Genomic DNA, 26779 nt, shown 5'->3' on the forward strand with positions numbered 1-26779 from the left:
GATGATGACAAACAATTTGTTTTAAGTTTTGCACAAAACATTTAGTCGGTGACTTTTTAGAGGGCAAATTTCAAGACTGAAAATTCTGATTTAAAACAACAATGTTTATAATGAAAACACTCATTTTTTAAAATCCTTTTCATTTCTTTGTGCAAGTGTGTTTTTTTCAAACTCCAGGAACATAAATAATGTTAATAATGTTGGCTCATTAATAAAGATCATTTCAGTTTTAATGCTAAAGTACCCCGTCATCAAAAACAACATTTCAATTTCATATAATAATACATTGATTTGCTTTAATCTTTATTATTATAATCTGAGTGATATTTAGATATAGAGCAAATATAATATCACTGAGCACTATTTTATATAATATTGTATTTGTATTTAGTATTACTTTTTTAAGGTCATGAATACAAATTTTTCCTGTATTTTTTTTTTTAAACCAATGAAATGCAATTTTCTTATATGTAAATTCTAATTTTGGTTCCACAACACGTATAGTGAATGTTTTATTAGATTTTATGATAATACTTTAGAACAATGGTACATTAGTTAATGTATTTACTAGCATTAACTATGCATGAATAATCTTGCAAAGCATTCATTAATTACAGTTCAACATTAAATAATCAGGGCTCACAAAATCTGGTAGCCCGAAGTCCTGATGCTATTGGTTTTTTTTTTTTGTTGGGCTACCAACAGCTATCGACACAGTGCCTGGTGTGTTATCTTGATAGTCTGCCAGGCAAGGTTTAGATAGCTTTTGGTAGCCTGACTGAAAAAACAATAGCCCTGGGACTTAAGGCTACAAGATTTTGTGAGCCCAGCTAATTCATTATTCCAAGTCAAAGTTGTGCTCTGTAACATTAGTCAATACAGAGTCAACATGAACTAATATTATTTAGCCTAAATAATGTTAACTAACGTTAACAAAGATGAATGAATACCGTAATAAATGTGTGACCAATTATTTGTTAATGTTGGTAAATAGATTAACTAGCATTAACTAATGGACAGTGGTGGAAAGTACCAAATGGTAAAAGAACCATTACTTGCCCCAAAATGTACTGCAAGTGGAGTGAAAGTATCTGTTGTAAATATTACAAAATTATGAGTAAAAAGTAGCCCTTTTAAAAGTACTCAAGAGTAGTGAGTATTACGCTGTGAAAGGTTGATGTGTTGATGTGTTTATTTGTGTAAAAACGTAACATTCTGTAGTGCATTTAGCTATTGTTTAAGGCAATTTGGCGATTTCAGTCATCATTCAGTAACAAACATCCATCATATTCTCATCAGTGACATGCAGTCTAAACAGTCATTGCGTGTAAAGATTTAGGACATCTTCTTGGACACTTTTTGTAATGCTTCCAAACGGTTTGCTCATTTTTAAACCGCCCACGTTTTGAGGTTGTTCAGTATGTTGTGATTTTTCTATTTGTGATTTAATTGGATAAAAATCACAGGAGTCATTTTTCTACTCAGCCAATCCCCATAGTCAAGAAAAATGATAATGACTGCAGTTTAAAGGAAAACAGTGGAGTAAAAGTAGAAATACGGTGCTCAGCATAAATAAGTATACTCTATTTTGAAAATGAATATTTTTATCCACGGTGCATTTAAACATAATAGATTTATTAAACAGATATATTAATTAAAAAATATTATAAAAAAATATTTTAGTCACAGAACATCTTTAGAAATTGAAAATAAAACATGTAAATTCATGAAAAATATTGCCAACTACAACGGATCCCAGCTCTCTCTCACTCTCTGTGGCCACTTTGTCCTACTAGTGTGCTTGTGAGGTAACGTTTTATCTCCTGTCTCGGCTGTCACAAAAATATAACGTTACTTGTGGATCCAGACACAAGCGTGTCTGCAGAGCGGGTTTTCTCCACCACATTGACGTCTGTAATGGATCAGCTGATCGCCACATCCATTTATCATCCATGTCCGTGTCACTGTTTGCTGAACAGTGCCAATCGCAGCCTTTGCTGTTGAGCGTGGGATCAATCATAGGTGTTTAAGAGTGAACAACGCTCAAAAAGGAAGCTGGATAATATTTATTTCTCTATTTGCTATAAATGCTCATACTGTTCTGTGCATGTATCTTAGTTTTGTTTGATACATTGAAAAAGAGTGTTTTCTTTGAGCAGGTAAAATTAAAGGTACAATACATAAATTAAATGACAAAATTTTATTACAATTAATATATAAATATAACTATATTTATACATTATAATACAATAATTATTGTGTTGCTAAGTAAAATATCAAATTGTTTATGGAAAGCATCATCAGTGCACCACGATGACTGACGAGGTGTGTGATCGATGTAAAAGTGACAAGGCAGACTTTTTCTATATGTTCTGGGCTTGTCAAATGTTGAATGACTATTGGGCACAAATTTTTAAATACCATTAAATTATGCCTTTAATTTAGAAATAAAACCTGGCATTGAGTTAGCTATTTTTGGTGTACCAGAACACAAAATATCGTTGACAAACAAGGAAAAAAAAATTGTATGGCCTTCGCTACTTTGTTACCAAGGAGAAGAATACTACTTGATGGAAATCAGCAGCTTGTGTGTTCTGATTTTCTATTTGGAATTAGAGAAAATTAAACATTTAATGAAGGGATCTGTCCAAAAATGTATGAGACATGGCAACCTATGATCACATATTTTGAAAAAGAAAGACTCTCTCCTTTAACTGATTTATATGAAAAAATCTGTGCAAACAGGTTTAATTGTGATCACCAATATGGTTTTCTTTCATGTTTATGTAGAAGACCACTATAAATGTATCGGATTATTAATTTGTATTATTATGTACTGTAGGTAATTCTTTTTTTTAAATTATTTTCACATTTGATATTGTATAATTGTAAATACATAAAATACTGTAAAGTTTATTTTTTATTTTATATATATATATATATATTTAAACTTATTGTATTATTTTTATTTATTTATTATTATTATTATTGATATTATTATTATTATTATTATCGTTATTATTATTAATATTTTCAATTTTGCTATATTTTTATCTTTTCCTGTTGTAATTATATTTTAATTTCTATTATTTGCTAATTCATTTTGGCGGAAAGGTTCAAGGGGTTGGGGGAAATTACAACCTTGATTGTACAAATCAAGGTTTTGTTAAAGCTTGAGAAAATAATCACAAATAAATTATTTATTTTCATCATCTGACAGACTGCTCATTCTTTGGGTTTAAACTGTAAAATATCCCTACAAACTTAATCGACAGCATGATAATCATAACCGAACCAAACTGTGAGTACCAAATTAGGTTGCTCAGGTTGATTAACTAGATTAATTGCTACAATAGATCAAGTAAAAAGGCTGCATTGTCAATTATTTTAGCTTCAACTTCAAAACCAAAGTCTCAATACTTTGACAAACTTTGCCATCTAAGCATTTTCCATATTTGCAGAAACTGATTCCACCTCTGCTCAGTAAAAGACTCAAATAATGGAAACGTGTAAAGTGTCACAGAAGCTGAGATCTCACCTTGCAGCTGCTGTCATTGTAACAGTACCATTTTTCGTTGGGGTTTTTGGCATAAGTCACATAGTGCCCCCCTCCCATTATTCCCGAATGGCACTGAAAGCAAAACAGAGAGGCTTGTTTACCAATTTGCCAAGGCACATCTTCCATAATGAAACGCGCAACACAAGAATCACTTACTGAGATTGCATATAAATTATACAGGGACTCCAGGCAGATGTCATTTCTTTGGTGAGGGGTGTCCAGATCGGCGCTGACCTCTGAATGTCCATTGCTCTGACTGCTGTCCTGTCCTAGTCCATTCACCATAATGACATCGCAGTCGTTGCTGGAGGCGTCTAGTGACCAGGTGTCTTGTGTGTTGGCATCAGGGGTCAGATTCTCCCCGTCCGTCACTGCGCTTTGCTCGGCCTCGCTCTCGCTCTCCTTGTTGGTGCTACAGGCTTCCAGGTTTTCTTTGCTGTTGCAGAGTCGATGTCTGCTGCCCAGCTGGGGAAGACGCAAGCGGCCCTGTTTTCGGCCTGTGTTTCTGGGGCTGCTGCCGGGACTGCTGTTTCTGCTCAGGGGACTGCCGACCCTCCTGATGGAGCACGGGGTGGCTAAAAGACAACGTTTAGACAAATTTTGTCAAGACCCAAAGGAGATGGAGAACTGGCTCTTCCAAATCTGTTAAATTACTATTGGGCAGCAAATATACAGAAAATCATTTATTGGTTACAGTTCCTACATATGGCATGGTGTGAAGCAGAGGCTAAGTCTTGCAAATCAACTTCACTACCAGCACTAATTACATTGAAGTCACCTTTCTTACCATCACAATATTCCTCAGGTCCAGTGGATTTAGACAAGCATTTTAATACACAAACTTTTTTTTTTTTTTAGAAACCATATGTAATAATCATCTTTTTCCAGCAGCCAAGCTAGATGCTCCTTTTAATGGCAGGGCCTAGGCATACTTATATGTAGAGATTTTTTCATTGATAATATTTTTGTCAATTTCAATGACATGATTAAAAAATGCAATCTTCAAAAATGAGACTTTTTTTCGATAGCTTCAGGTTTGTCACTTTATTCAGACCCAGTGCTCTGTATTTCATCAAATGACTGCTGAATCTGGACTGAACTTGATTATAAAGACCCCTGTACACCCCCAGGGGGTTTCATTTCCAAAATGTACAACTTAATTATGACATTTCGTAACATAACACTATAGAAGATTAAAATGGAATGAATAAAAGAACTAGGAATTAATATTTCAGAAGAAACTTGGGATAAAGCAGTTGAAATTATAAACAAGACTTTATCATCTGCGCATCTTAATCTAATTCAGATGAAAATTCTTTACCGTTTTCACTAGAGCAAAACGAAACTGGCTAAAATATACCCCGATATAGATGAAACATGCGATCGTTGCAACTCATGCAAGGCAGACCTAACCCATATGTTCTGATCATGTGATAAACTGAGACGATTTTGGTCTTCAGAATTTGAGATTTTAAACTGATACCAAAAAACAGAAAAGAGTTTTTTTTGAAAACAGAAAAAAAACAAAAATTTTCTCAGAGGATCAAACAAAACTTTTTCAAAACATGGGACACTTTAATAATTCATATTGAGACTAATGTACTCCTCCAACCATGAATCCCCTCAACATTCCCTCCTCCAACCCCCATAGGTTTTTTTTAATTAATTAATTAATTAATCAATTTATTTTGTTTATTTATTTATTTATTTGTTTATTTATTTATTTATGTTATTATTTAATGTATTTATTTTTCTTACAAATTTTTCTAATGTTTTTTTTTGTCTCTGTCTTAAATTAGTGTATGGTTTAAAAAAATAAAATAAAAGGAAAAAATAAACTACCTTTGTCATTTAATACCTGCAATGTATTGTACTTTTTTGTCAAATAAACAATAAAAAAAAATAATAATAAAATCTTGTCAAATGTTGATTCATATTAGAACTTCACAATCATCCTAATGTGCACATCTGCAATGGTCACATCTCAGGATTTTTGATGTCAGGATTTTAGTTAACCAGGCACCACAGCTGAGAACATGCAATTTGTGGAGTCATTGTAAAGTTGAATTCATACACAAGAAAGGATAAAGTTTGCTTTAACAATGATTAATTGTTTATTATTATTTTTTAGGACTTCTTTTAATTGAATTTGGTTATATTTTGCTTTTGATATTTGCTCATAGCTGCTTTGTGTCACTTGTTGTTGTATATACACTCGCTAAAATCATTTAAAGCTTTGATTTCACTGTTGATGTTGTTTTTTAAAATTAGTTTATGCTTGTGAAGCACTTAGATTGCATTTCAAGTATGAAAGTGCTATACAAAACACAATTATTTTTATTATTAATATTAATTGTATTTAACTATTTATGTATACATATGAATACTATACAGTGTTACTTGAGTTGATTATTTAATTTCTATACTGAATAATCAGATTTCTCAGAAACCCACAAAGCAATATTTATTGTATTTATTTCTTTGCTATTTTTTTTTTATCCATGCTTGCAACTTGTTTTTTTTTCATGCTGATGCACTGCCCTACAAAATAATCTCAATAAATAAAAAAAAATAAAATAAAAACGAGTCATTTCAATTAACTCTGCAGGTTTTATCTGGTTAAATTTAAGACTTTTTCTGACATTTTTAAGAACATTATGAATGAAATTTGAAACTTATTCAAGGCTAAATACTAAGGATTTTTTTTTTTTTTGAAAAGATTTTCACTTTAATCAAAAATATGTATACATTTAATAATACAATCATAATAATTTTGTTTGAATATTTTATTTTTATTTTCAAACATTTCCATTCATAAACCCTATAATCCTTACCAAGAATAGAACAAAACAAAGCAATTACTTCAGTCTACAATAATAATAAGAAAAATAAATAAATTTTAACAGGAAAATTGAGACCAGTCGATTTAAGACTTTAAGCCCTAAAATTTTGTTTTTGAGATTTAAGACATTTTAAGACTTTAAAACCCCGCAGAAACCTGCTAGAGAAGTTGCATTCATATCACATTATACAGCTGAAGTGAAAATTATTAACCCTTGTGTGTCCAGAAAAATATCTAGTCAAATATTATGAACTGTCACCATGGCAGAGATAAAATAAATCCGTTATTAGAGATGAGTTATTGAAACTATTATGTTTAGAAATGCGTTTAAAAATATCTTCTCTTTATTAAACAGAAATTGAGGCAAAGATAGAGGAGGGCTAATAATTCTGACTTCAACTGTATATTGCAGAATAAAATTTCACAGAATAATTTCCCCCAATGTCATGCAAGAAGCAAAGGAAGTGAGACAGACCTCTGCCAGATATGGGAGGACTGGCCAAGGTGGTGGTGGAGATGGAGGACACAGAGGAGTCTCCTCTCTCCAGCCTCTGGAGCTCCTCCACCAGGCACTCGCTCTGCAGGCTCTGCAGGCTGCCAAGGCTCTGAGACACCTCCCGTGGGGCAAGGAACGCACTGGGGTCGAAGCTCTCGCGTGGAAACTTCACAATCTTCTGAGACTTGATCCATCGACCATTTACAAATTGGAAGCGTTTCAAATGAACAATCTGAAATGAAACACAGAAAATAAAGATATTGACACTTAATGTTCGAAGGAGAAGCTTGCTACGACATACAGTTCAAGTTTTTTTGTGATAAATACAAATATCTGGCTTATCATAAATATTAACGGAGAAAAGATTTCAGTTAAAAATGATTTTGTCTAAAGCAAAATAATTTAATAATTATTTAATAATAATAATTTAATATATTTTTAAATACATTTGATCAATTTAAATACACACTTTATGGTATTCAAATATTCTTAAATATATATTTAATAAAAATAATTCATTACAGAATAGAACTTTACAGGATAATTTTCCTATTTCCTATTAAAACCTATTTTATGTTTTTTGAAAGTTTTATTCATACTGCTTGAGGATCAGGATGTATGAGACTTGTCAAATAAAAATACTTAATACTCTAGTTATTTAATGATATTCTATAATGATACTCTAGTTATTTAGATATTTATGAATCACATATTTTTTGCATTATGGCTTACTTTATACTTGCCAACAGCAGTCTCTTTATCAATATCTTAAATAACATAATAGCCGTAAATGTGTATTTGTATGGTACATATTCAGTTTTTCATAAGATATGCCATCTGCTAACTGCATTTTTTATACACAGGCGCGTGTGCTTAGAACAAAGTTCAGTTATTTTTAATCCTAACACACTAGCACATGTCAGCGTGGGTGGCTGTTTATATGTCACGTTCAGTGGTTATTTTTGAAGTCACTGAATCAACATCCGGATTTGTTTTTGCCACCTTGTGGACAAACTAAAACTATTCCAGTGCACATACATGCACACAAGCACAGGCAAGGCAAGGCAAGTTTATTTATATAGTACATTTCATACACAATGGCAATTCAAAGTGCTTTACATAAACAAAAATAAAAGAAGCAAGTATAAGAAAATTAAAACAAATAATAAAAATGAGTAAAAAACATAAAAACAGATAAAATGTGTTATAAAATAATGAAACAGAAGAGAAAAATATAACAGTGCAATCTGTCAGATGTAGCACAGTGCTCATTCAGTAAAGGCACAGCTAAACAGATGTGTTTTCAGTCTTGATTTGAATGTGCCAAAAGTTGGAACACATCTGATCATTTCTGAAAGCTGATTCCAGCAGTAAGGTGCGTAGTAGCTGAAAGCTCATTCACCCCGATTCACCACATACAATGTGCATTTGGTCAGAAAAACAAATCTATGCACAAATGCACATAGCAAGTTTACTTCTGGGAATTAACCAGCATGAGCTTTCTACTGTTAATAAAAATAGAGGTTGGCTTTTTAAGAGAAATGTGGGATTTTTAATACAGTTCCTGCAAAGGATTTATTGTTCTTACCAGTACAGGAGGCAGCCTCCAGAGGTCCAGCTTCTTAGTGGCCAGGCGGTGTGTTTTACACTTGGAGCAGTAATAGAGCTCGTCCTCTCCCAGCTCTTCTTCACTGGTGAAGGCTTTCAGACAGCTGTCCAGACTGATGGGCTCTGCTTGAGCGCGTCGACTCTGCTCAACACTGGGATGCTCTTCAACTATCTGTATTAGCAATGAATGGACCCACATTAACAGAATGACAATTACTTAGAAACAGAGCTGTGGACTATGTAACGATTCAATTAAATCTGAATGTGGTTAGATTTTAAGAATACTATTTATTTTTAATGTACAATTAAACATTATATGCATTCTAGTAAGATGGATGGTAAAATGGACAAATCTGGTCTGAAATGCACTATAAAAGAAGGTGCAAATTTTATTTTGTTATCTCCAAATTGTAAACAGCTAATTTGCAATTGCTTTGCATTTGCAAAAGCTCTTTCAGCTTAGAAAGTGCCAAGTAGTAACGACAGATAATAATTAGCAGCTCGCGGCTTTATCAGGAGATCTTGCTCAAGGTAAAACAGAAGCAGCAGACCCAGAAAACAATTAATCATATGATATGATTTTAATGGCTTTCCCAGCTGGGATGTGAGATGGAAACTAATCTCTTCACAGGAAATGACAGCACTGGCAGAGTAATCATTGTGTTCAAGGGACACATCAATTCCTGCGGTGCAGCAACAGAATCCAGTACAGAAAGACTTTGCACAGTAACCGACCTTGAACTGACTTAAGTATTAATCAATGGGTTGATTTTGACCCTGAAAATCATTAAACATCTTCATAACACTTACCCTTTCCTGAGACGTCTGGTAACGAAGGTGCAAGGCGGTGGGATCCCAGTCTACAGCAATGTAGGCATTCCCCAAAGATGCTCTGTCTTCATTACAGTCCACTGTGCAGCCTCTGCAGAACCTGGCAAAGTCACCGACAACCCTTGTCAGTCATGACAGCCTACACTGCGGTGAAATATGTGAATACACAACTGCTGAAACTAAATGCCTAACCTGTACCAGGGACACCAGGCACAGGAGTTACCATCTTTCTGCACCACCCGCAGCGTAAAGGGGTACTGATAGCCCAAACTGTCATCACTGGAAAAGAGCACAACATGTCAAAACAGAAGAGAATAGACAAAAACAGACAAGCTATGATGTAAAATTTATATCCTGCAATAGATTTGTCCACGTGAACCAAACTAAGGAAAACTAAGGGACTATGAAATGTAATCATATCATGATGATATTATAAGTTGTAATGATTAGTTAAAATTTAAAACAAAATAGCTGCAGTTTCAATAGGCACAAACTTTTTAATAAAGGCTCTAACATATGTTTCCTGGTGTTTAACAATTTTTTTTTACAATGTTTATTAACACAGGCAATAGAGAAAGGAGGGGAACTAATTGTGAGGGGAAATGGGATCTGGAAATGACTCCATTAAAAAGGCCTACCACTCAAACCACAACTTTCATTACATCTTTTTCATCATAACGTTTACTAAAGTTCACATTTTGCTCATTTTAAATGAATTAATACACTGATTTGTGAAGATTCATATTGTTTATAAAAAAATAAAAATAAATAAAAAAAATAAAAAATTAAATAAAAAAAAAATCGCAGACATTTATGATTTTAAAAGATATATTTTTTAATGTTCTTTTCAGGAACTGTCTATTTAAAGAAAACTAAAATTATGATCTCCAGATTAATATTCAGAGCTCATCCTTAAATAAATAAATAAATAAATAATTAAAAAATGAAATAAATGACTTACTCATAACTATTTAAAAACCTTAAATATTAATTTTAAACATCAATAACACTTCACATGTATATATTTTTATAAATACATCTTTGGGTGCAAGTCAAACATATTCTGACAAAAACCAAACATTCCAAACCAATCCTCAACATGATGCCACTGAGAAATATATCCAAGAACATGTTTTATTGTCAAATATAGACCAAGTCCTTGCTCCACAACAAAATTGAAACATTTTCTTTCGCAAGTTCAAAGTAAAGTGTATTGTGTGTATTGTATTTACCTTTTTTGTTTTTGTTATCTTTTTTTTTTTTATGCACTTAAGTTGATACTATCTATTTAAATAAAAAAAACATAAACAACAAAATAAAAAACAAACAAACAAACAAACATGATGCCACTGACCAGTCTTGAGCATGGTTGCTGGCTTCCTGCGGCGGCAGTGGACTTGCAAGTCGGGACACTTGAATCCACACAGCATCATACAGGTCCTTCTTACTCGTGTGCACTGTGCATGGCACAATCAGAGGCATACCAAACAGACTGGGCCTGTTCTTCTGAGAGGACAGGAAGTACAGTTCCGTCCGCATCTGCAGGGACAGACCTCACATTTAGGATGCTTACGACCATCTTGTGAAGTCCAACAGTGAATATATCAGTGAATGCTCACCATCTTTCTGTGCATGGCAATAATGTAGCCAATGAATGGGCTGTCCTGCACTGGCACAGCATGGCCATTGGGGATACCATTGGCGAGGGGTTTCTCAAGGGTGCAGGGGACCACTGTACTGGGCATACCATTAGGAATCAGGCCAGACTTTCCAATATGATTGTTTCCTGCTGTCCCATTGGCAATAGGTGGTTTTTCTAATGACAACATGGATGGGTCAACAACAAAAAGAGTGTTCAAAATAAAGCAAAATTACGCTTTTAATGAGAGAATTCAGAATTCAATCCTTGTTACCTGTTTGAACAGGAGAAGTGACTGAAGTGGGTGAACCAGGCACAGGGATCTCAAACGCACAGAGGAAGCCGTTGACAGAGTGTCGCACCTTCTGGTTATCCAGAGGAAAGTTCTAGAGTAAAAAAACAACTTATTTAAAAACCAGGATTACTGAATTTTACAGTTATGTTTTGCATGTACAAACAATGTACTTAACACAATCATTACATAAACTGTGTAATAACTAATAATCAGTTTTTAATTGAATTGAAAAAACAGTGGCCATGGTTTCTGCTACATTCATTCTTCCATGGCGGGGCACCACACCCAAAATTCATCCCACCACGGCTACATTACAGCTTCTCCTTCAAAACCTTCAGTCATTTTTTTTCATTTATTAGCAGGTTATAATTGCACCATAACGTATTAAAAGGTAAGCAAATTATAACAGCTTGAACGTTTCTGTAATCTTAGTAGTGCTGTTCGTTATTTGTTTACCCTTTAAGGTGACATGCTGACTGATTGACTGACAGGGCTGCGCAATGTGTAGGCCAGCAAACACGTCGTAGCTTTCAGTTAAGATAAACACAGTTTCCATAATTCTATTTTAAAGATAAAGGTCCATGGTTCTGCACAAAATGACTTTATCTTGCTGGAGTTTATAGCCATTTCACTTTACTTTAGGACGCATTAATGCCGCAAATCTAATAAATGTTGGCGACATACTTGTTACATAAACGAACTAAATCGCACTTCAGCAGTGTTTATTTAAGAGCGCACAAGAAAGTCTGCACTTGAGCAGCATATATTTGAGGAAGTGCAAAAAGTTATGTGCACGAACAGAGAAAATCGGCGCACAAGCAAAGAGATTTGCATACTCGTATTGCATGAATGCCATCTTGAGTAGTTGGTAGATCTGTGTAAAAGGCCCAACAGAGTCTGCTGCCACAGCTGGAATAAATACTAGAGGAAACATTGGTGGCAATAAAAGAATTACATCAACCGAAATGTATGGTAACCTGTCCAGTACAGTTGTACAGTATTTTCATCATGGCTAAAAAAGCTATCCTTTGTTTCTTGAAAAAAAAAAATGTTAGGCCTCTTTTTTTCTTGCTAGCATCTTGGACTCACCTCCACTTTACATTTGGAAAGAATTAGATATAGCACTTCTGGGAACTCTGCGAAATTTGATAAAATGTGGGATCCAGTCTTTTTTCCCCTAAAACACTATAAAGACTAATAATGTTGTTTAATTTATTAAGATTTGTAAGTTTTTTCTCTGTTTTTACATCCATTGCTGTGTCTTTTTGTAGGTCATATATGTCTTATACAGTATGTCTTCCCTTGTTTAATGCTTTATTTGACATTTTGCGCAGATTATTGTTTCATGATGAGTTTGTTTGTCTGTTCCTTGTTTTTCTATGTCTCAAAAACTAATAAAAAAAAAAAATATATATATATATATATATATATATATATATATATATATGTATATATATATATATAAAAAGAATGTCTTGTAACCAAAACAATCAAAATTGGTCATATCTGATTTAACTTTCATTCACATTGTAAAAAAGGACTTTAGCAGTGTTCATTTAGTCAATAATAAAAAAAATTATTATTTTATTTGTAAAGCACTTTTCTTACTCAAAGCACTACAAGGCAAAATACTCACAATAGCAGAAACAGCACAACAACTAAAAAGGTGCAACAAAACGATAAAAACAGACATTAGATAGAATAAAATGGTTAACAAAATGATAAAAGTTAAAAGCAATGCTAAAAAGGTGAGTCTTAAAAAGTTTCTTAAAACAGTCAAGAGAAGAGGCATTCCTAATGCTGATAGGCAGTGCATTCTATGACTTAGCTGCACTGTATGAGAAATCCCTGCCACCTATGGTCTTGAATTTACAGCGTGACTGATACAGGGTAAGTCCTGATGCCGAATGAAGACTGTGGGCAGGAGTGACCAGTCACTAGGTCACAAATGTAACAAGTTGCTAGCCCATGCACTGCTTTGAAGGTTAAAATTGAGGTCTTAAAAAAATCTGTGACTTAATAGGAAGCCAGTGTAGTTGTTGTACAGGAGTAATATGGAGGCGGGATGATGTGTGTGTCAGAACCAGTGCAGCAGAATTTTGAATATACTGTAATCTTTTAAGAGAACTTGTAGGCAAACCCCCAAAAAGTAAATTACAAAAATCAAGATGTGATGTGATATAGCCATGGATTAGCCTCTCCGCATCAGGTTGTGAGAGAAATGGTGTAGTCCGTGCAATTGTGCGAAGATGAAAGAAGGAAGTTTTTGTTAATATTGGCAAAAAAAAAAATCATTGACAACCTGTTTTTTTCTGAGACAAAGACACAATTACATCGGTCGCATTGGATACTAACAGTGACTATATTAACATGCAATATCATTGACAAAAAAAGAGACTCAAATGTAGTCAAAAAAGCAACATAACCAACATAATATATATTTTTATAATCTGCTCAATTCAATTGTGATGTTCATACATTAGATGAGCAGATCAGATCATGTGAATTTATTGTTTTAAGTCACGTTAATGGTGCAGTAGATTTGTAAGATTGCTGTTTGTTTAATGTCATAGGCAATTATTTAATTATTTATCTGTTTAGGTTTTTCGATACAGTGAATCCCAATAGGTTTCTTCGCAAATGCAGCTATTGTCTGTTGTGGTGAGTTGAACTGACCTTGATGTTGGACGTGTGAACTTCGGCCAGTAGGATCTGCTCAGGTTTCAGGCTACAGAGCTCGCTCAGCTGTTTTTTTAGCCCCATGTACTTCTCATCCATGTTGAGACGGAGCCCGTATCGCACTGGAGTGGAGCCGTCAAGTTTGATGACTGCAAACCAAGAAAAGCTTTTAGGTAAGACTCTGATATCTGCTGATGTGTTTTAAAGTGTTTTCCCTCTGCTTGGCTTCACCTGTGATTTCTAAGTGCATGGAGCTGTCCATTGGCAGAGGCAGCGATAGGAAGTTAAAGGGGTCGAAGCGTGCGCTTATGTGGCCACAGGTCTTGCACTTCACCTGGGATCTGAGCTGCCCATGGAAGAGGTCCACCACGATAGAGCGATTTCTCCGCAAATGGTTTTCCCAGGCCTGAAAAGAAGAGGCAGATGTCTTCAGGTTGTAAAGATGCTGATTTTTCATTAGCGTATCATCAGTGTGCCCATTTAGAAGTGCTTAGATAATATGTTGAGCCTGGCATGGGCTGAAAAACAAAAGTTTGAAACTGACCTCTGTAGCAACCTCATGGTCCGGCCGTCCATCACTGTCCTTGAGCTCCACATACGGCTTCTCATGCACACGATTCAAGTCTTCATGAAGCCCATCCAACAGGAAGGCCAAAAGCTCCTGGGAGTCTTGCTGCTGGAAGCCATTGAATCTTGGCGCGTACTTTGCTATCGTCCACTACAAAAAAGATTTAACAAAATGATTTACAAAGTGACAAACTTTGGTTTGGTTCTTATGATTACTAAGACATTAACAACCCACCCTAAGTTTCAAAGGCGCAACATTCTTTTGAGTGCCGCTCCATAGTTCCTGTACCAAATCACCATAGCATTTGGCCATGTGACCACGCATTCCTATTGGATTAGTTCTGTCAGGGTAAGAAAGATCATTGGTCAAAGGGTATAACAGATGACTGCTACTCCGAAAAGGTTGCCTAATTCACTTTCCTAAATCTGCGCAAATTTAAACGATATCTTACAAGTGAATCTGCATAAAGTACCTCATGAACGGAGGTAACTTTTTAACCAAGAACTGTAATGTTGGTCATGGTTTAATCTCAGCCCTCATTGTTACACCCATACATTGCTGGCTGAATGTCTGATGCACATGACACAAATTTAAAAACACTTTGGGAGTTTCGAGGTGATCATCTGATTGAATAAATCATACAGGATTTCTACTCACTGGCTGCTTTAGCCTTTAGGAAGTCTTTGGCCAATAAAAGAGTGAGACTGAAGCTCTGGTCTCGAGTGAGATTAGTTGGGGTTTAACCAATTTGAAACAAAAGTGAAATATGTATGGGAAACTTTTTTGCTGTGAATCATAGGCCTCAAACTAGATTCCTGGAGGGCCACAGCTCTGCACAGTTTTGCTCTAACTGTAATCAAACACAACTGATTTAAATAATCATAATTCAAGACTACTATAGACTATTAAGCTAGTGTGAGTTGGAGGTGGTTGGAGTTAAACTATGCAGAGCTGCGGCCCTTCAGGAATTGAGTTTGAGACCATTGCTCTAAATGTTTGAGTTTAAAAAGAACATTGGTTGTGTTTCCTTACCTATTAAGCTCATAAAGGTGTCGCCCTGAGATGAAGTACTCAGTGAGGGGCTTGGTATTGCTTACACACTGAATACTGGAGTTCATGAAGCACGTGTTGCCCAGATTACTCAAACCTGTGGCACCTTTCTCAGTAGGAACTGCAAGAGAAATGGGGTAAAATAAAAGTCATGACTTCACAGGCACTACCACCTAAGTACCATCTCCATGAATTTCAATAACTCAGTATTTCAGAAAGCTTTCTGGCAACATTTTGAGCTCTAAAATGTCAGAGCTGATATCCGTCTTGATATGACTTTTAAATGGCTTTGTTATGTAATTGCTTCTTGGACTCTTGCTGCTTTTGTTCCTGTGTTAATAATCTACTTGATGCGCTTTAATACAAAGAATTGTAATATAGCGCCATCTAGGCAAGGTCAAACTCGGGTAAATATTCTGACATTTATAGACGGCTTGGCCACCTTCCAATTTGCATAGATTTTTTTTCAACACTTCTGAGCCCTTTTACCTTTGTGTCTGTCGATTTTGCTGCTGTTTGCAATGAAAGACATTTCCTCTGGCCAGCTCATATCTTTGTTTCGAACTAGAGAAAGGGAAAGATATTTGATGAATTCTTCCTTGTCCATCAGTAAAATGGTGCATGCTGTGCAATTTAATCCACAATGCTCAGCGCATGTGTAAAGAGATAAGACTTTAATTAAGACAGATAAATGTCACAGACATACCCTCAATGACTAAGTGCTGTTCATCTGGAATTTTCAAGCTTTCTAAAGTGTGATCTTCATCGTCCAGGAGAGTGAGGTAATTCTGATATGAAGACAATTTAAAACAAGATTAGCGCACAATATAAATGAACCCACTTTACATTATTAACACTTTAATTAAAAGACAAATATTGTGGCCTATGGTTTTAGTTGTATCCATCTACAAAAACTATTTGTACCTACAGTATATCATTATTTATGAATTAAAAGTGACAAGGTATTTTATATTGTTGAAAACATTTTTAAAGTAATCACTGCCAACAAATCAGCTTTGTATGCCATAAAAGATCAAAATGTTTTAGATATGATTGCTTTTTATAGTCATATAGATTAAAAAACTTGGCATAAGGCAATGCAACAAAAATATTCCAACTTCAAACTGTTGAATAATACCATATATGCAAAATGCTCAAATATTAATGAGTCTTCTTGCACTACACAGATTTTTGTCCAATCAAATGATCTCTAGAATTAAAATGCTACCCTCCGAATGCCAGCCATCATTGACAAAAGATTGTTCATGTTGGCTGTGATGTAAATAAATAAATAAATAAATCAATAAAAACAGATAAATCATATTGGCCACAAAAATGGATGATCCAGAAAGTAGGTTTCATTTTGAAGTATTTCCTCAAAGATCACTGCTGTAACACTGGCGTCTTTATAATGAGGACATATTTGCATTTGAATGGCTCTTGATATTCTTTAATCCAGTATCTCTTAAAGAGGTCCCCACCTCGCTGTTGTAAAGCCAGAGGCGCATGTCCTCTTCTTTGATGCGTAACCTCTGGGACAGGTACTCGTGAATGTCTTTAATGGTGCACATTCTGCTGAAACAGCCTGTGTATGCCAGCACTCGCTTGAGCGGGGCGTTGGGAGAAGGAACATTACCTGTGTTCGGAAAGAAGAGCAGTCATCAGCATTCTCTTTGTGACATGCAATAAAACGTTTACAAAATTCAAATATACCCCTTAAAGCATTTACACCTTGCTTTGTTATTATATATTTAAAAACAAACTTTTTTAAACCATGTAAAAAGATTTATTTTACCTAAAGTAGTCAAGCAGTTTTTAAAACAAGACTGTGAAGATCCAGTCCATATATAAATCATTATATGCACACTATTAAATCAACCAGTGACAAGCAGAAAACAGATCAATATGTACACACGCACACACACACACACACACACACATCCCAATACCTGATCGACAGACTGAGGATTAGTTGTAAGGTAGCAGCAAGAAAGGGCAAAGGTCATTTTCATAGGGAACATTCATCAATTCATTAGTCTGGGTAATGTAAATAAAAATCAAGCAAAATGTTTTTAATTAGTCCAAAAAGAAAATACATTTAAAGATTTGTGTAGCACTTACTGATTTCATAAGAGACATGATTATTTGAGACAAAAAAAAAAAAAGATTGATATGATTGCAAAGCAAACGATTACAGGAAATCAGCCAGAGAACTTCCATCTTTACCCGCATCAAACAGTCTTCTGAGCCTCACAGCCATGACTGAGAGATATACAATATTTCTAGTCTCACTGTGCCGAACAAGACCTTAAATTACTGTAGATTACCATCAACTAATTTTTAGGACTCAAAAAATAAGGCTAGTAATAGGTCAGTGTTGTCCTCTCACAACATTTAATGTACATTTTTTCATATTTCGGTCACAAAGGGATAGTTTACCCAAAACTGTAAAAAACCTGTCATTGAGCTCTGCCTCCAATTTCTCTAAAACAGTTTGAGTTTCTTTTTTCTGTTGAACACAAAATATGGTATTTTATCGAATATTTTAATGTGGACTTCAGCAGTTTTTCTTTTTCCTACTATGAATGTCAATGACTACAAGTTTTCATCCTTCTTAAAACATCTTCCTTTGTGTTCATCAGAAAAGCAGAATTTCGTAAAGGTTGTTGAGGTTAAGTAAATGCTCATTTTGCTGTAAAATCTCATTTAAAAAATTTGTATGCTATAAATATATAATATATATATATATATATTTTAAATCTAAGGCTGAACTCAGAAGATGAAGGCGTTGGGATGAGGAGTAATCCGGACAGGTCATTCTGGTAGGTGTATTTAGAAGATTAGGGGTGCTGGTGGAGGCAGGGGACGAAGCCTCTCTCTTGCTGCTGGCTTACGTTACCTCGGGGCATATGCGGAGGGAACATTCGCAGGCTGCTCATACCCATATTGACCCAGATGTTGGACTGAGGGCTCCGTGTGGCCGGTTGCTGTCGCAGGAACAGAAGGTAAAGGGGGAAGAGCTCTAGCTCAGGCTGTGCCTTGACTGTAGACTTGATAACCTGAAGAAACAGTAAAATAGACAGTATAAGTGCTCAAGAGAGAGAGATGCATGCTTTTAAAACACTACAGGGTGCCACCTGATTAGCTTTATTTAGCTGAATAAAAATGAAAAGCTAAATGGCCAGATTGACATCTACAGCATTTTTAGATTTTAAAGCTCTTTTTATGTTCATTTCTTATTTACGACTGTATTACATATAGCAAACAAATACATCACATAAAACAACAAAAACAATATATATATATATATATATATATATATATATATATATATATATATATATATATGCAATTTATTTATTTATTTCTTTTGAGGGGAGCTGTGACCCAATTGAGCTTTATGTCTAGCAACACCCCTGCACAGAAGCGCAATCTGTATTCAGGAAACAGGTTTAGAAATATCCAACAGCGTTCACTTGACACCATGCGTCACGCCATCAAGAACATTGTGCGTCAAAGGAAAAGCCAAAGAACTGAGATTCACTGAAGCATAAATTACATGCCCATGTTGGTGCCATTGATGGGATTTGGGATACATACCGGTCGGGGCAGACTAAGGTTGGCCCCATACCAGTGGTAAAGTGCTCTCCACACCGGCTCTGGAACCGTCTCAAACTCCCGGCCAGACAACAGTTGATGGGACTTCTTCAGTCGACCTCCTTCCATAGTCAGCGTGGGTGCCTGGATAAAACATAGACACACACTCAAGAGGAGTTCATACTGATAGACCTGTGCAATGACAACTTCCTTTACTAAATAAATCACAGGCAATGTGAACGTCCCTCTAATAAGGGGCGACAAACCAATTTTCACAGAAGGCCAATTTAGCATTATAGCTGCCCTGGATGGGCCGGAAAAGACTGTAAAAAGGTTACATATCATTACCATATTAAATAACTGTCTCTTTATTTCATTATAACTTATTAAAGTAACAAATAAATACATGTATTTGCTTAAATGTAAAAAAAGATGTTACTTCTCTGGGTTATTTTAACATGAATCATTTCATCAGGTTGATCAGGTAAACCCTCATTATTCCATCAAAGTAAAACAAAAGTCAAATATCATCAGACCTCCTTCACTCTTGCAGGGGAGGGCTCTTGCAGTTTGACACATGTGGTCAAATGACACAAATGAGAGCTAGAGTTTGGATGAAGGGGTGGAAAGGACCGAAAATGTGCTTTTTGGCTTCAATACTGCTATGCGTCGTATCAAAGAACGATTTGAATGATAATACGGCGTGTTACATTAATACAAGAGTGCAAATGTGTTTGTGACAAGGCATTACTGAAGCAAGCAGTTTTAGTCATAATGCTTTTAGCTTCTCATAAAGACTTTCATTTTCTCGAACACAAATGCTACAGACCATTCAGAGGATTAATTTGTTCCAGACGATTTCAATTTCAAAAAATGGCACTTTAATGTAGTGTTGAGCTCTGCAGCTATAATTAGATAAAAGAAAACACAACTCGAAGGTGTTATTTTGCCTGCAGGACTTTTAAATGCACTAGGGCTGACATTTCATATTTCAATGGTTTCAGTTGCTACGGCTCACCTTCATGGGCTCGGTGGTCACCAGAGGCTGGTTGTCTATCGCACCGGGTCTCTGCACGGCCAAGCTGTTAGGCAAATGGCCATTGGCGCTTGAGAAACACTGGTTGTTGTTGTCAGAGATGTTGTGCTGCCGAGCAAAGCACACGTCTGTGGCAGAGGAGCTGATGTGTGGGGTTAGGCCTGAGGAAGTAAAAAAAATACACTTTAATTAAAGACGGTCTTATTATAGCCTCAATTATGTCACTTTATTTTACTAGAACATTGATTTTAATCACTTTTCTTTAGCTATGTATTCATCAATTTTTATCTTATAATAGTGACCCTGCCTTAAAAAGGATTGTTCACCCAAAAGTTGAAGTTCTGTCATTGAACACAAAAGAAAATATTCTGGTGCACTGGAAGTCAGGTTACAGGTTTCCAATTTACTTAATTTTTTATTTTTTTTTGTGTTCAACACAAAAGAAAGACACTAAAATAGCTGTGAAACCCCTTGGCGATGAGTGACCATTCATTCATTCATTCATTTTCGGCTTAGTCCCTTTATTAATCTGGGGTTGCCACAGCAGAACGAAACGCCAACTTATCCAGCATATATGCTTTATGCAGCGAATGCCTTTCCAGCCGAACCCATCAATGGGAAACATACATACACACTCATTCACACACATACTGTACACTATGGACCATTTTGTCTGTACTCAATTCACCTGAACCACATGTCTTTGTACTGTGGGTGAAACCGGAGGACCCAGAGGAAACATTTACATTTAATAAATAGTGTCTTGATGAAGAGAATAATTTTCTTTAAAAAAAAAACAACAAAAAAAAAACTGACATGTTCTTTAGGTGAATTGGGTAAGCTTAATTGGCTTTAGTGTATGTGTGTGAATGAGAGTGCATGGTGTTTTCCAGTGATAGGTTGCAGCTGGAAGGGCATCTGCTATGTAAAACATATGCTGGATAAGTTGGCGGTTCATTCTGCTGTGGCGACCCTTGATTAATAAAGGGACTAAGCCAAAAAGAATATGAATAGATGAATTTGAGTACTATGCATACTTAGTACACCTGGCAATAATGTATGGCAATTGTATGTCATTTCTCATACTGAGGTCCAAATGTAACTTGGAATATTGTGTGATTGTATGCAAATGAGTGTTAACAATAAACATGAAATAATAAAAACAAAATAGGAAAATCTGGTGTTTCCATCACTCTTTTCTCATGCAATTTTTCTCAAAATGTGCATTAGCACAGGGTGATGGCAACCCAGGTATTAATGAGTATTAATACCTGCCAAAATTCCTGGGAGTTTCCCATATTTCAGATCCATCTCCCATTTTGTTCTCTCTCTCAGAAAACTCAGGTGATTTCACCCCTCCTTTTTATTATTTTGCAACAACTATACTCATTGCAACACTATATTCATTTCTTTAAAAAAAAAAAAAAACATACTGAAAGCTTTAATTTGTACTCCTAACTCTAGCGACAGAGAAAGTACTTACTATTACCAGTGCTCTCTGAAGCCTCTGATGAGCTGGAGATGTTGTCAGGGAATTTTTCTTCTGGGGAACTGGGGGAGCGAACCACTAATCCAATTCTGTTGAGGATAGGCTCTACAGATGCAGCAGACTGAGAACTTCTCATCCCGCTGCCCTGCACTGATGGCTGCTCCATGACAATCGACTTATTATCCTGGAACACAACAGATTACATATGAAAAAATTCAAAGCACCATTTGGTCAAATTGACAGTATTAACAATTTTGGATTATGGGGATTTAATTTATATATCAGCTTCAAAAACTCTCCTTCACAAACTGGATGCTATTTACCATGAAGCAATTTGTTTTGCTACTGGTGCGGAATTTGATACTCATCACTGTCAACTTTATTCCTTTTTTAATTGGCCTTCTCTTCAATCACATCTACAAATTCATTGGTTTATTTTAATTTGCAAAACTCTTATTGGGAAAACTCCACTATATTTACGGTCACTTCTTAACATTCAGAAAACATGTCGAAATCTGCGCTCTAGTAGATTTTTTAACCTTTGTATAACCAAAGTTCACACTTCATTTGGTGGCTACTATTTTCAGTTTTCTGCTACTGATTCTTGGAATCATCTGCAACAGACCTTAAAGCGCAACACTTTCATTACACTTTCATCCTTTAAAAACTCAATCCAGTTAATAGTACAAGATCACTGTGCTTGTTTTTAGTTTTCCTTGGTTTAATATGTCACTATCTATATGTGTGAAATTGTTATTGTATAGTGTGACTGCTGCTTCGTATCTGCTTTTTATGTATGTCTTGGTCAGCTCGTCATTGTAAATGAGAACTGGTTCTCAACTGACTTACCTGGTTAAATATTGTTATTGGTTATTATTATTAAATTTTGTTCCATATGTTCTGCATTACTAAAAGAAAAGAAAAAAATAATAAAACATTTCACTACTGTACTAATTTGTGAACATCTAATGTCTGTAAAAATAAAAATTTCAGGTCTAATAATTTTACACTATAAAGGGCTCATATTGTCACAATCACAAGTAATCTCATCCTTACAGATCGCTAGTTAACACACAGATTGCATAGAATTAAAAATCTGCCATTATATGGACTACAAGTTCCAGTCATGCATCACTCACTCACTCACTCACTCACTCACTCACTCACTCACTCACTCACACACTCACTCACTCACTCACTCACTCACTCACTCACTCACTCACTCACTCACTCACACACTCACACACACTCACACACACACACACACACACACACACACACACACACACACACACACACACACACACACACACACACACACACTGTTCCAGATCATGATTGATTACACTCACACAGCTGGGAGCTGTTCAAAGACTGATTAGACAGACTTCAAAAGCAGCACAGACACACACACTAGTTGCTGAGTCTTGTTATACTGTCACTGTGAACATTACAATGCGTTTCCCGTTGCCTTGCTTTGCCCTGTTTTTGACCCCCGCATTGTTTGTCTATGTTGTATGCAGCCTGCCTTTTGACCATTCGCCTGTGTATTGACCATGACTCTGGATTTCCCGTATACATCTGTTTGCTCCTGTGTTGACTGTTGCTTGCCTGACCATTCAGTTTAATAAATCTGTGTTTGGATCTGCACTCCGCTGTCAGCGCCGCTTCACATTAAACGCATAACATTACATTTAAGTCTTTTTCATTATATTCACAACTTTGCTTTAAAGAAAGGTCATAGTTCTGTTTTAGGCTGTTGTGTTTATGAATAGTATAATCAATGGCCTTCAAGAAAAGTAAAAGGAAGGCTAATCTATCATGACATGATCACTTTTCCTTGCTATATAAAGAATACTCACATATCTGACATAGTCTTTCCATTGCTGCCACCACTGCATGGAGATCAGGAACCAGTTTTGACTGGGCTGTAAACCGTGCCTGCTTTCCCTCTCCAACCAACCCCTGTGCAGGCACACAAAAATCAGCATAGATACACATTCAGTCAGTCAAAGAGCTATCATTTACACAGAGCACCAAAAATGAACCAACAAAACATTTCTACTGTCATAAGGCATCAATAATAGACTTGGGCAGAATAGCCAAAGCAATAAACCTGACACGCTGATGCGGTACAGTATTTATAGTGTCTTTTTGAGCACCGTCAGTACTGCTGGAAAACCTAATTGAAAATGAAATTGTGTTCTCCATCTCTGCCTTTTCGAAAACACTGATAGAGGCAACGGGAGGTACTATGGATCCTTATAAACAGACAGATCCTAATCATGAGGAGGAGTGAAATACAATACAGCCTTCACAAGCCTTGTTTTAAAACACAGAAAGTGCTCCGTAGGGACGCTTTTGAAAGGAAGCCGACTTTCAGAATCGCCGCATCCTACAGTTTTCTCACCTAATGATCTGGCCTTCCTCTTCAGGGGTGGCAGGACGCAGGCCCAGGACAATATGACACACCTGATGACGAACAGATTAACAAGACATTTAAGGCGAGATCCAAGTTAGCAGCGTACTTCACTGGATTCACATTTGTGTGGAAGGATTTGGAAGGATTTAGGCACTTTTGATTTGGTTGCATTGTGCCAACATCCTGACCTGAAACAGCAAGTTGAGGAACTCATTGGCGAGGGCACTTTTCACACTCCATATCTGATAGTCCTCTAGAGTTAAATGTCCTTGCTGTGAGGAAAACACAAGATAGAGGTTACTGCCCAATTTATTTATTTTAAGATAGAGTGTAACTTAGGGCTGCACGATATATCGTTTCAGCATCGATATCATAATGTGATCATTCACAATAGTCTGCAATGTTGTGGCTGGATTACAGTTAATTATTTGCATGTGTTTTTGAGGCCTATGACTGTATGAGGATTTTTGAAGCACTCAGGCATTACAAAATATAAATAAAGATTAATTTAATAGACTTATTTATACAACAAAGGCATTATTTAATATTGAGTTATTAGATTACTGTACCTGAAAATGGTTAAGACTCCTCAGAAAACCATAAAGCATTGCTTATTAGGGACCGAGCACCGAAACGGTGCGTAGGCCCTATTGGAATTGCTCGGTTTTTAGGGACCGAGCACCGAACGGTGCAAGGCCCTATTGGAATTGCTCCGTTTATTATTAGGGACCGAGCACCGAAACGGTGCGTAGGCCCTATTGGAATTGCTCCGTTTATTATTATTAGGGACCGAGCACCGAAACGGTGCGTAGGCCCTATTGGAATTGCTCCGTTTATTATTATTATTATTATTATTATTATTATTATTATTCTCCTCCGGAATGAATCGCGATTTTGAGGGGCTAAACATGCCCGAAAACTCACGGAACTTTGCACACGCCTCAGAAGTGGCGAAAATTTATGTTTATTATGGGTCTCGGTAGTGGGTGTGGCAAAATGACTCGACAGCGCCACCTAGAAAAATTAAACGGACGAGCCCCCGATCTACGAATCACGCACATGCACGAAAAATGGCACACACCTCAAACATGCCAAAACATACGAAAAAGTCTCTTGGAGCCATATCTCAAACCCAACAGGAAGTCGGATATTTTTGACTTCCTGCGGCGAAAAAGTGGCGTTTTTGCCATTTCCAGGCGTTGTATTTTAACGAACTCCTCCTAGGGATTTTATCCGATCGACACCAAAATTGGTTTTTGTCATCTAAAGGCCTTGGCGATGTTAAATTGCGAAGCTTTAGAGTTTTCATCGATGGGCGTGTCCGTGGCGGCCTCGCAAAGTTTGACGATTCGCCACAAAACAGGAAGTCGATATAACTCAGGCATGCATTATCAGATCTGCCTCAAAATTCACACGCTTGATAAGAGTCCTGACCTGAACACGTTTACATGCCGATATCTATATACAGATATAGCGCCACCTGCTGGCCACAGGAAATGAAATGATTTACAGAGTAATAAACTCCTACCACAAATTTTTTCGTATCAGCACCAAATTTGGGTTGTGTTATCTGAAAGCTCTAGCGATGATATATTGTGAAGATCTACAGTTTTGGCAGAGGGGCGTGTCCGTGGCGGCATGACAAACCTCAACGCTTCGCCATGGAATAAGAAGACCTTATAACTCAACCACACAAAGTCCGATCTGCCTGAAACTTCACATGGTTGATAAAAGTCCTCTCCTGAACACATCCCCATAACAATAATGAAGTGGGCATGGCAAAATGACTCGACAGCGCCACCTAGAAAAATTAAACGGACAAGCCCCTGATCTACGAATCACGCACATGCACGAAAATTGTCACACACCTCAAACACGGCAAAACATACGAAAAAGTCTCTTGGAGCCATATCTCAAACCCAACAGGAAGTCGGATATTTTTAACTTCCTGCGGCAAATAAGTGGCATTTTTGCCATTTCCAGGCGTTGCATCTTAACGAACTCCTCCTAGGGATTTTATGCTATCGACACCAAAATTGGGTTTTGTCATCTAAAGGCATTGGCGATGTTAAATTGCGAAGCTTTAGAGTTTTTGTCGATGGGCGTGTCCGTGGCGGCCTCGCAAACTTTGATGATTCGCCACAAAACCGGAAGTCATTATAACTCAGGCATGCATTATCCGATCTGCCTTAAAATCCACACGTTTAATAAGAGTCCAGACCAGAACACGTTCACATGCCAATATCCAGATACAGTTATAGCGCCACCTGCTGGCCACAGGAAATTACATGATTTACAGAGTAATAAACTCCTCCCACAAATTTTTTTCGTATCAGCACTAAATTTAATTGGTTTTTATCTGAAAGCTCAAGCGATGATATATATTGTGAAGATCTAGAGTTTTTGCGGAGGGGCGTGTATGTAGTGGCATGACAAACCTCAACGCTTCGCTATGAAACAGGAAGTCCTTATACCTCAACCACACAATGTCCGATCTGCCTGAAACTTCACATGGTTGATTAAATTCCCCTCTTGAACATATCCCCATACCTATATTGAGTCACAGTCATAGCGCCACCTGCTGACAGAAGGAATTTTACCTTATAACTTAACCACACAATGTCTGATCTGCCTGAAACTACACATGGTTGATTAAATTCCTCTTCTG

General features: G+C 36.3%; 1 protein-coding gene across 27 annotated transcripts in view; it reads right to left on the reverse strand.

Moving 5' to 3' along the window:
- Nucleotides 1-26779, reverse strand: part of usp32 (ubiquitin specific peptidase 32) — a 92104-nt gene that overhangs the window by 2725 nt on the left and 62600 nt on the right. For 11 of the 27 annotated variants that reach the window (XR_015509433.1, XR_015509432.1, XR_015509431.1 and 8 more), the window contains 24 exons: nucleotides 24300-24383; nucleotides 24100-24161; nucleotides 23552-23654; nucleotides 21684-21873; nucleotides 20183-20361; nucleotides 19168-19308; nucleotides 18509-18626; nucleotides 17049-17203; nucleotides 16274-16355; nucleotides 16057-16131; nucleotides 15550-15688; nucleotides 14752-14857; nucleotides 14494-14667; nucleotides 14181-14355; nucleotides 13947-14098; nucleotides 11250-11361; nucleotides 10956-11152; nucleotides 10691-10875; nucleotides 9529-9615; nucleotides 9316-9436; nucleotides 8486-8677; nucleotides 6877-7129; nucleotides 3716-4134; nucleotides 3539-3631 (listed from right to left, as the gene is read on the reverse strand). Coding sequence is in view for 8 of the 27 variants with exons in the window: in XM_087284189.1 (XP_087140315.1) it covers nucleotides 3539-3631; nucleotides 3716-4134; nucleotides 6877-7129; nucleotides 8486-8677; nucleotides 9316-9436; nucleotides 9529-9615; nucleotides 10691-10875; nucleotides 10956-11152; nucleotides 11250-11361; nucleotides 13947-14098; nucleotides 14181-14355; nucleotides 14494-14667; nucleotides 14752-14857; nucleotides 15550-15688; nucleotides 16057-16131; nucleotides 16274-16355; nucleotides 17049-17203; nucleotides 18509-18626; nucleotides 19168-19308; nucleotides 20183-20361; nucleotides 21684-21873; nucleotides 23552-23654; nucleotides 24100-24161; nucleotides 24300-24383 (3594 nt within the window). In the remaining 19 variants the exon portion in view is untranslated. Of the gene's footprint in view, nucleotides 1-3538; nucleotides 3632-3715; nucleotides 4135-6876; nucleotides 7130-8485; nucleotides 8678-9315; nucleotides 9437-9528; nucleotides 9616-10690; nucleotides 10876-10955; nucleotides 11153-11249; nucleotides 11362-13946; nucleotides 14099-14180; nucleotides 14356-14493; nucleotides 14668-14751; nucleotides 14858-15549; nucleotides 15689-16056; nucleotides 16132-16273; nucleotides 16356-17048; nucleotides 17204-18466; nucleotides 18627-19167; nucleotides 19309-20182; nucleotides 20362-21683; nucleotides 21874-23551; nucleotides 23655-24099; nucleotides 24162-24299; nucleotides 24384-26779 lie in introns of all 27 variants that reach the window. The other 16 variants (XR_015509437.1, XR_015509436.1, XR_015509435.1 and 13 more) reach the window with 3 other exon arrangements.

The sequence above is a fragment of the Danio rerio genome, chromosome 15, assembly GCF_052040795.2.
Source record: "Danio rerio strain M-AB ecotype USA chromosome 15, GRCz13ab, whole genome shotgun sequence".
Taxonomy (NCBI): Eukaryota; Metazoa; Chordata; class Actinopteri; order Cypriniformes; family Danionidae; genus Danio; species Danio rerio.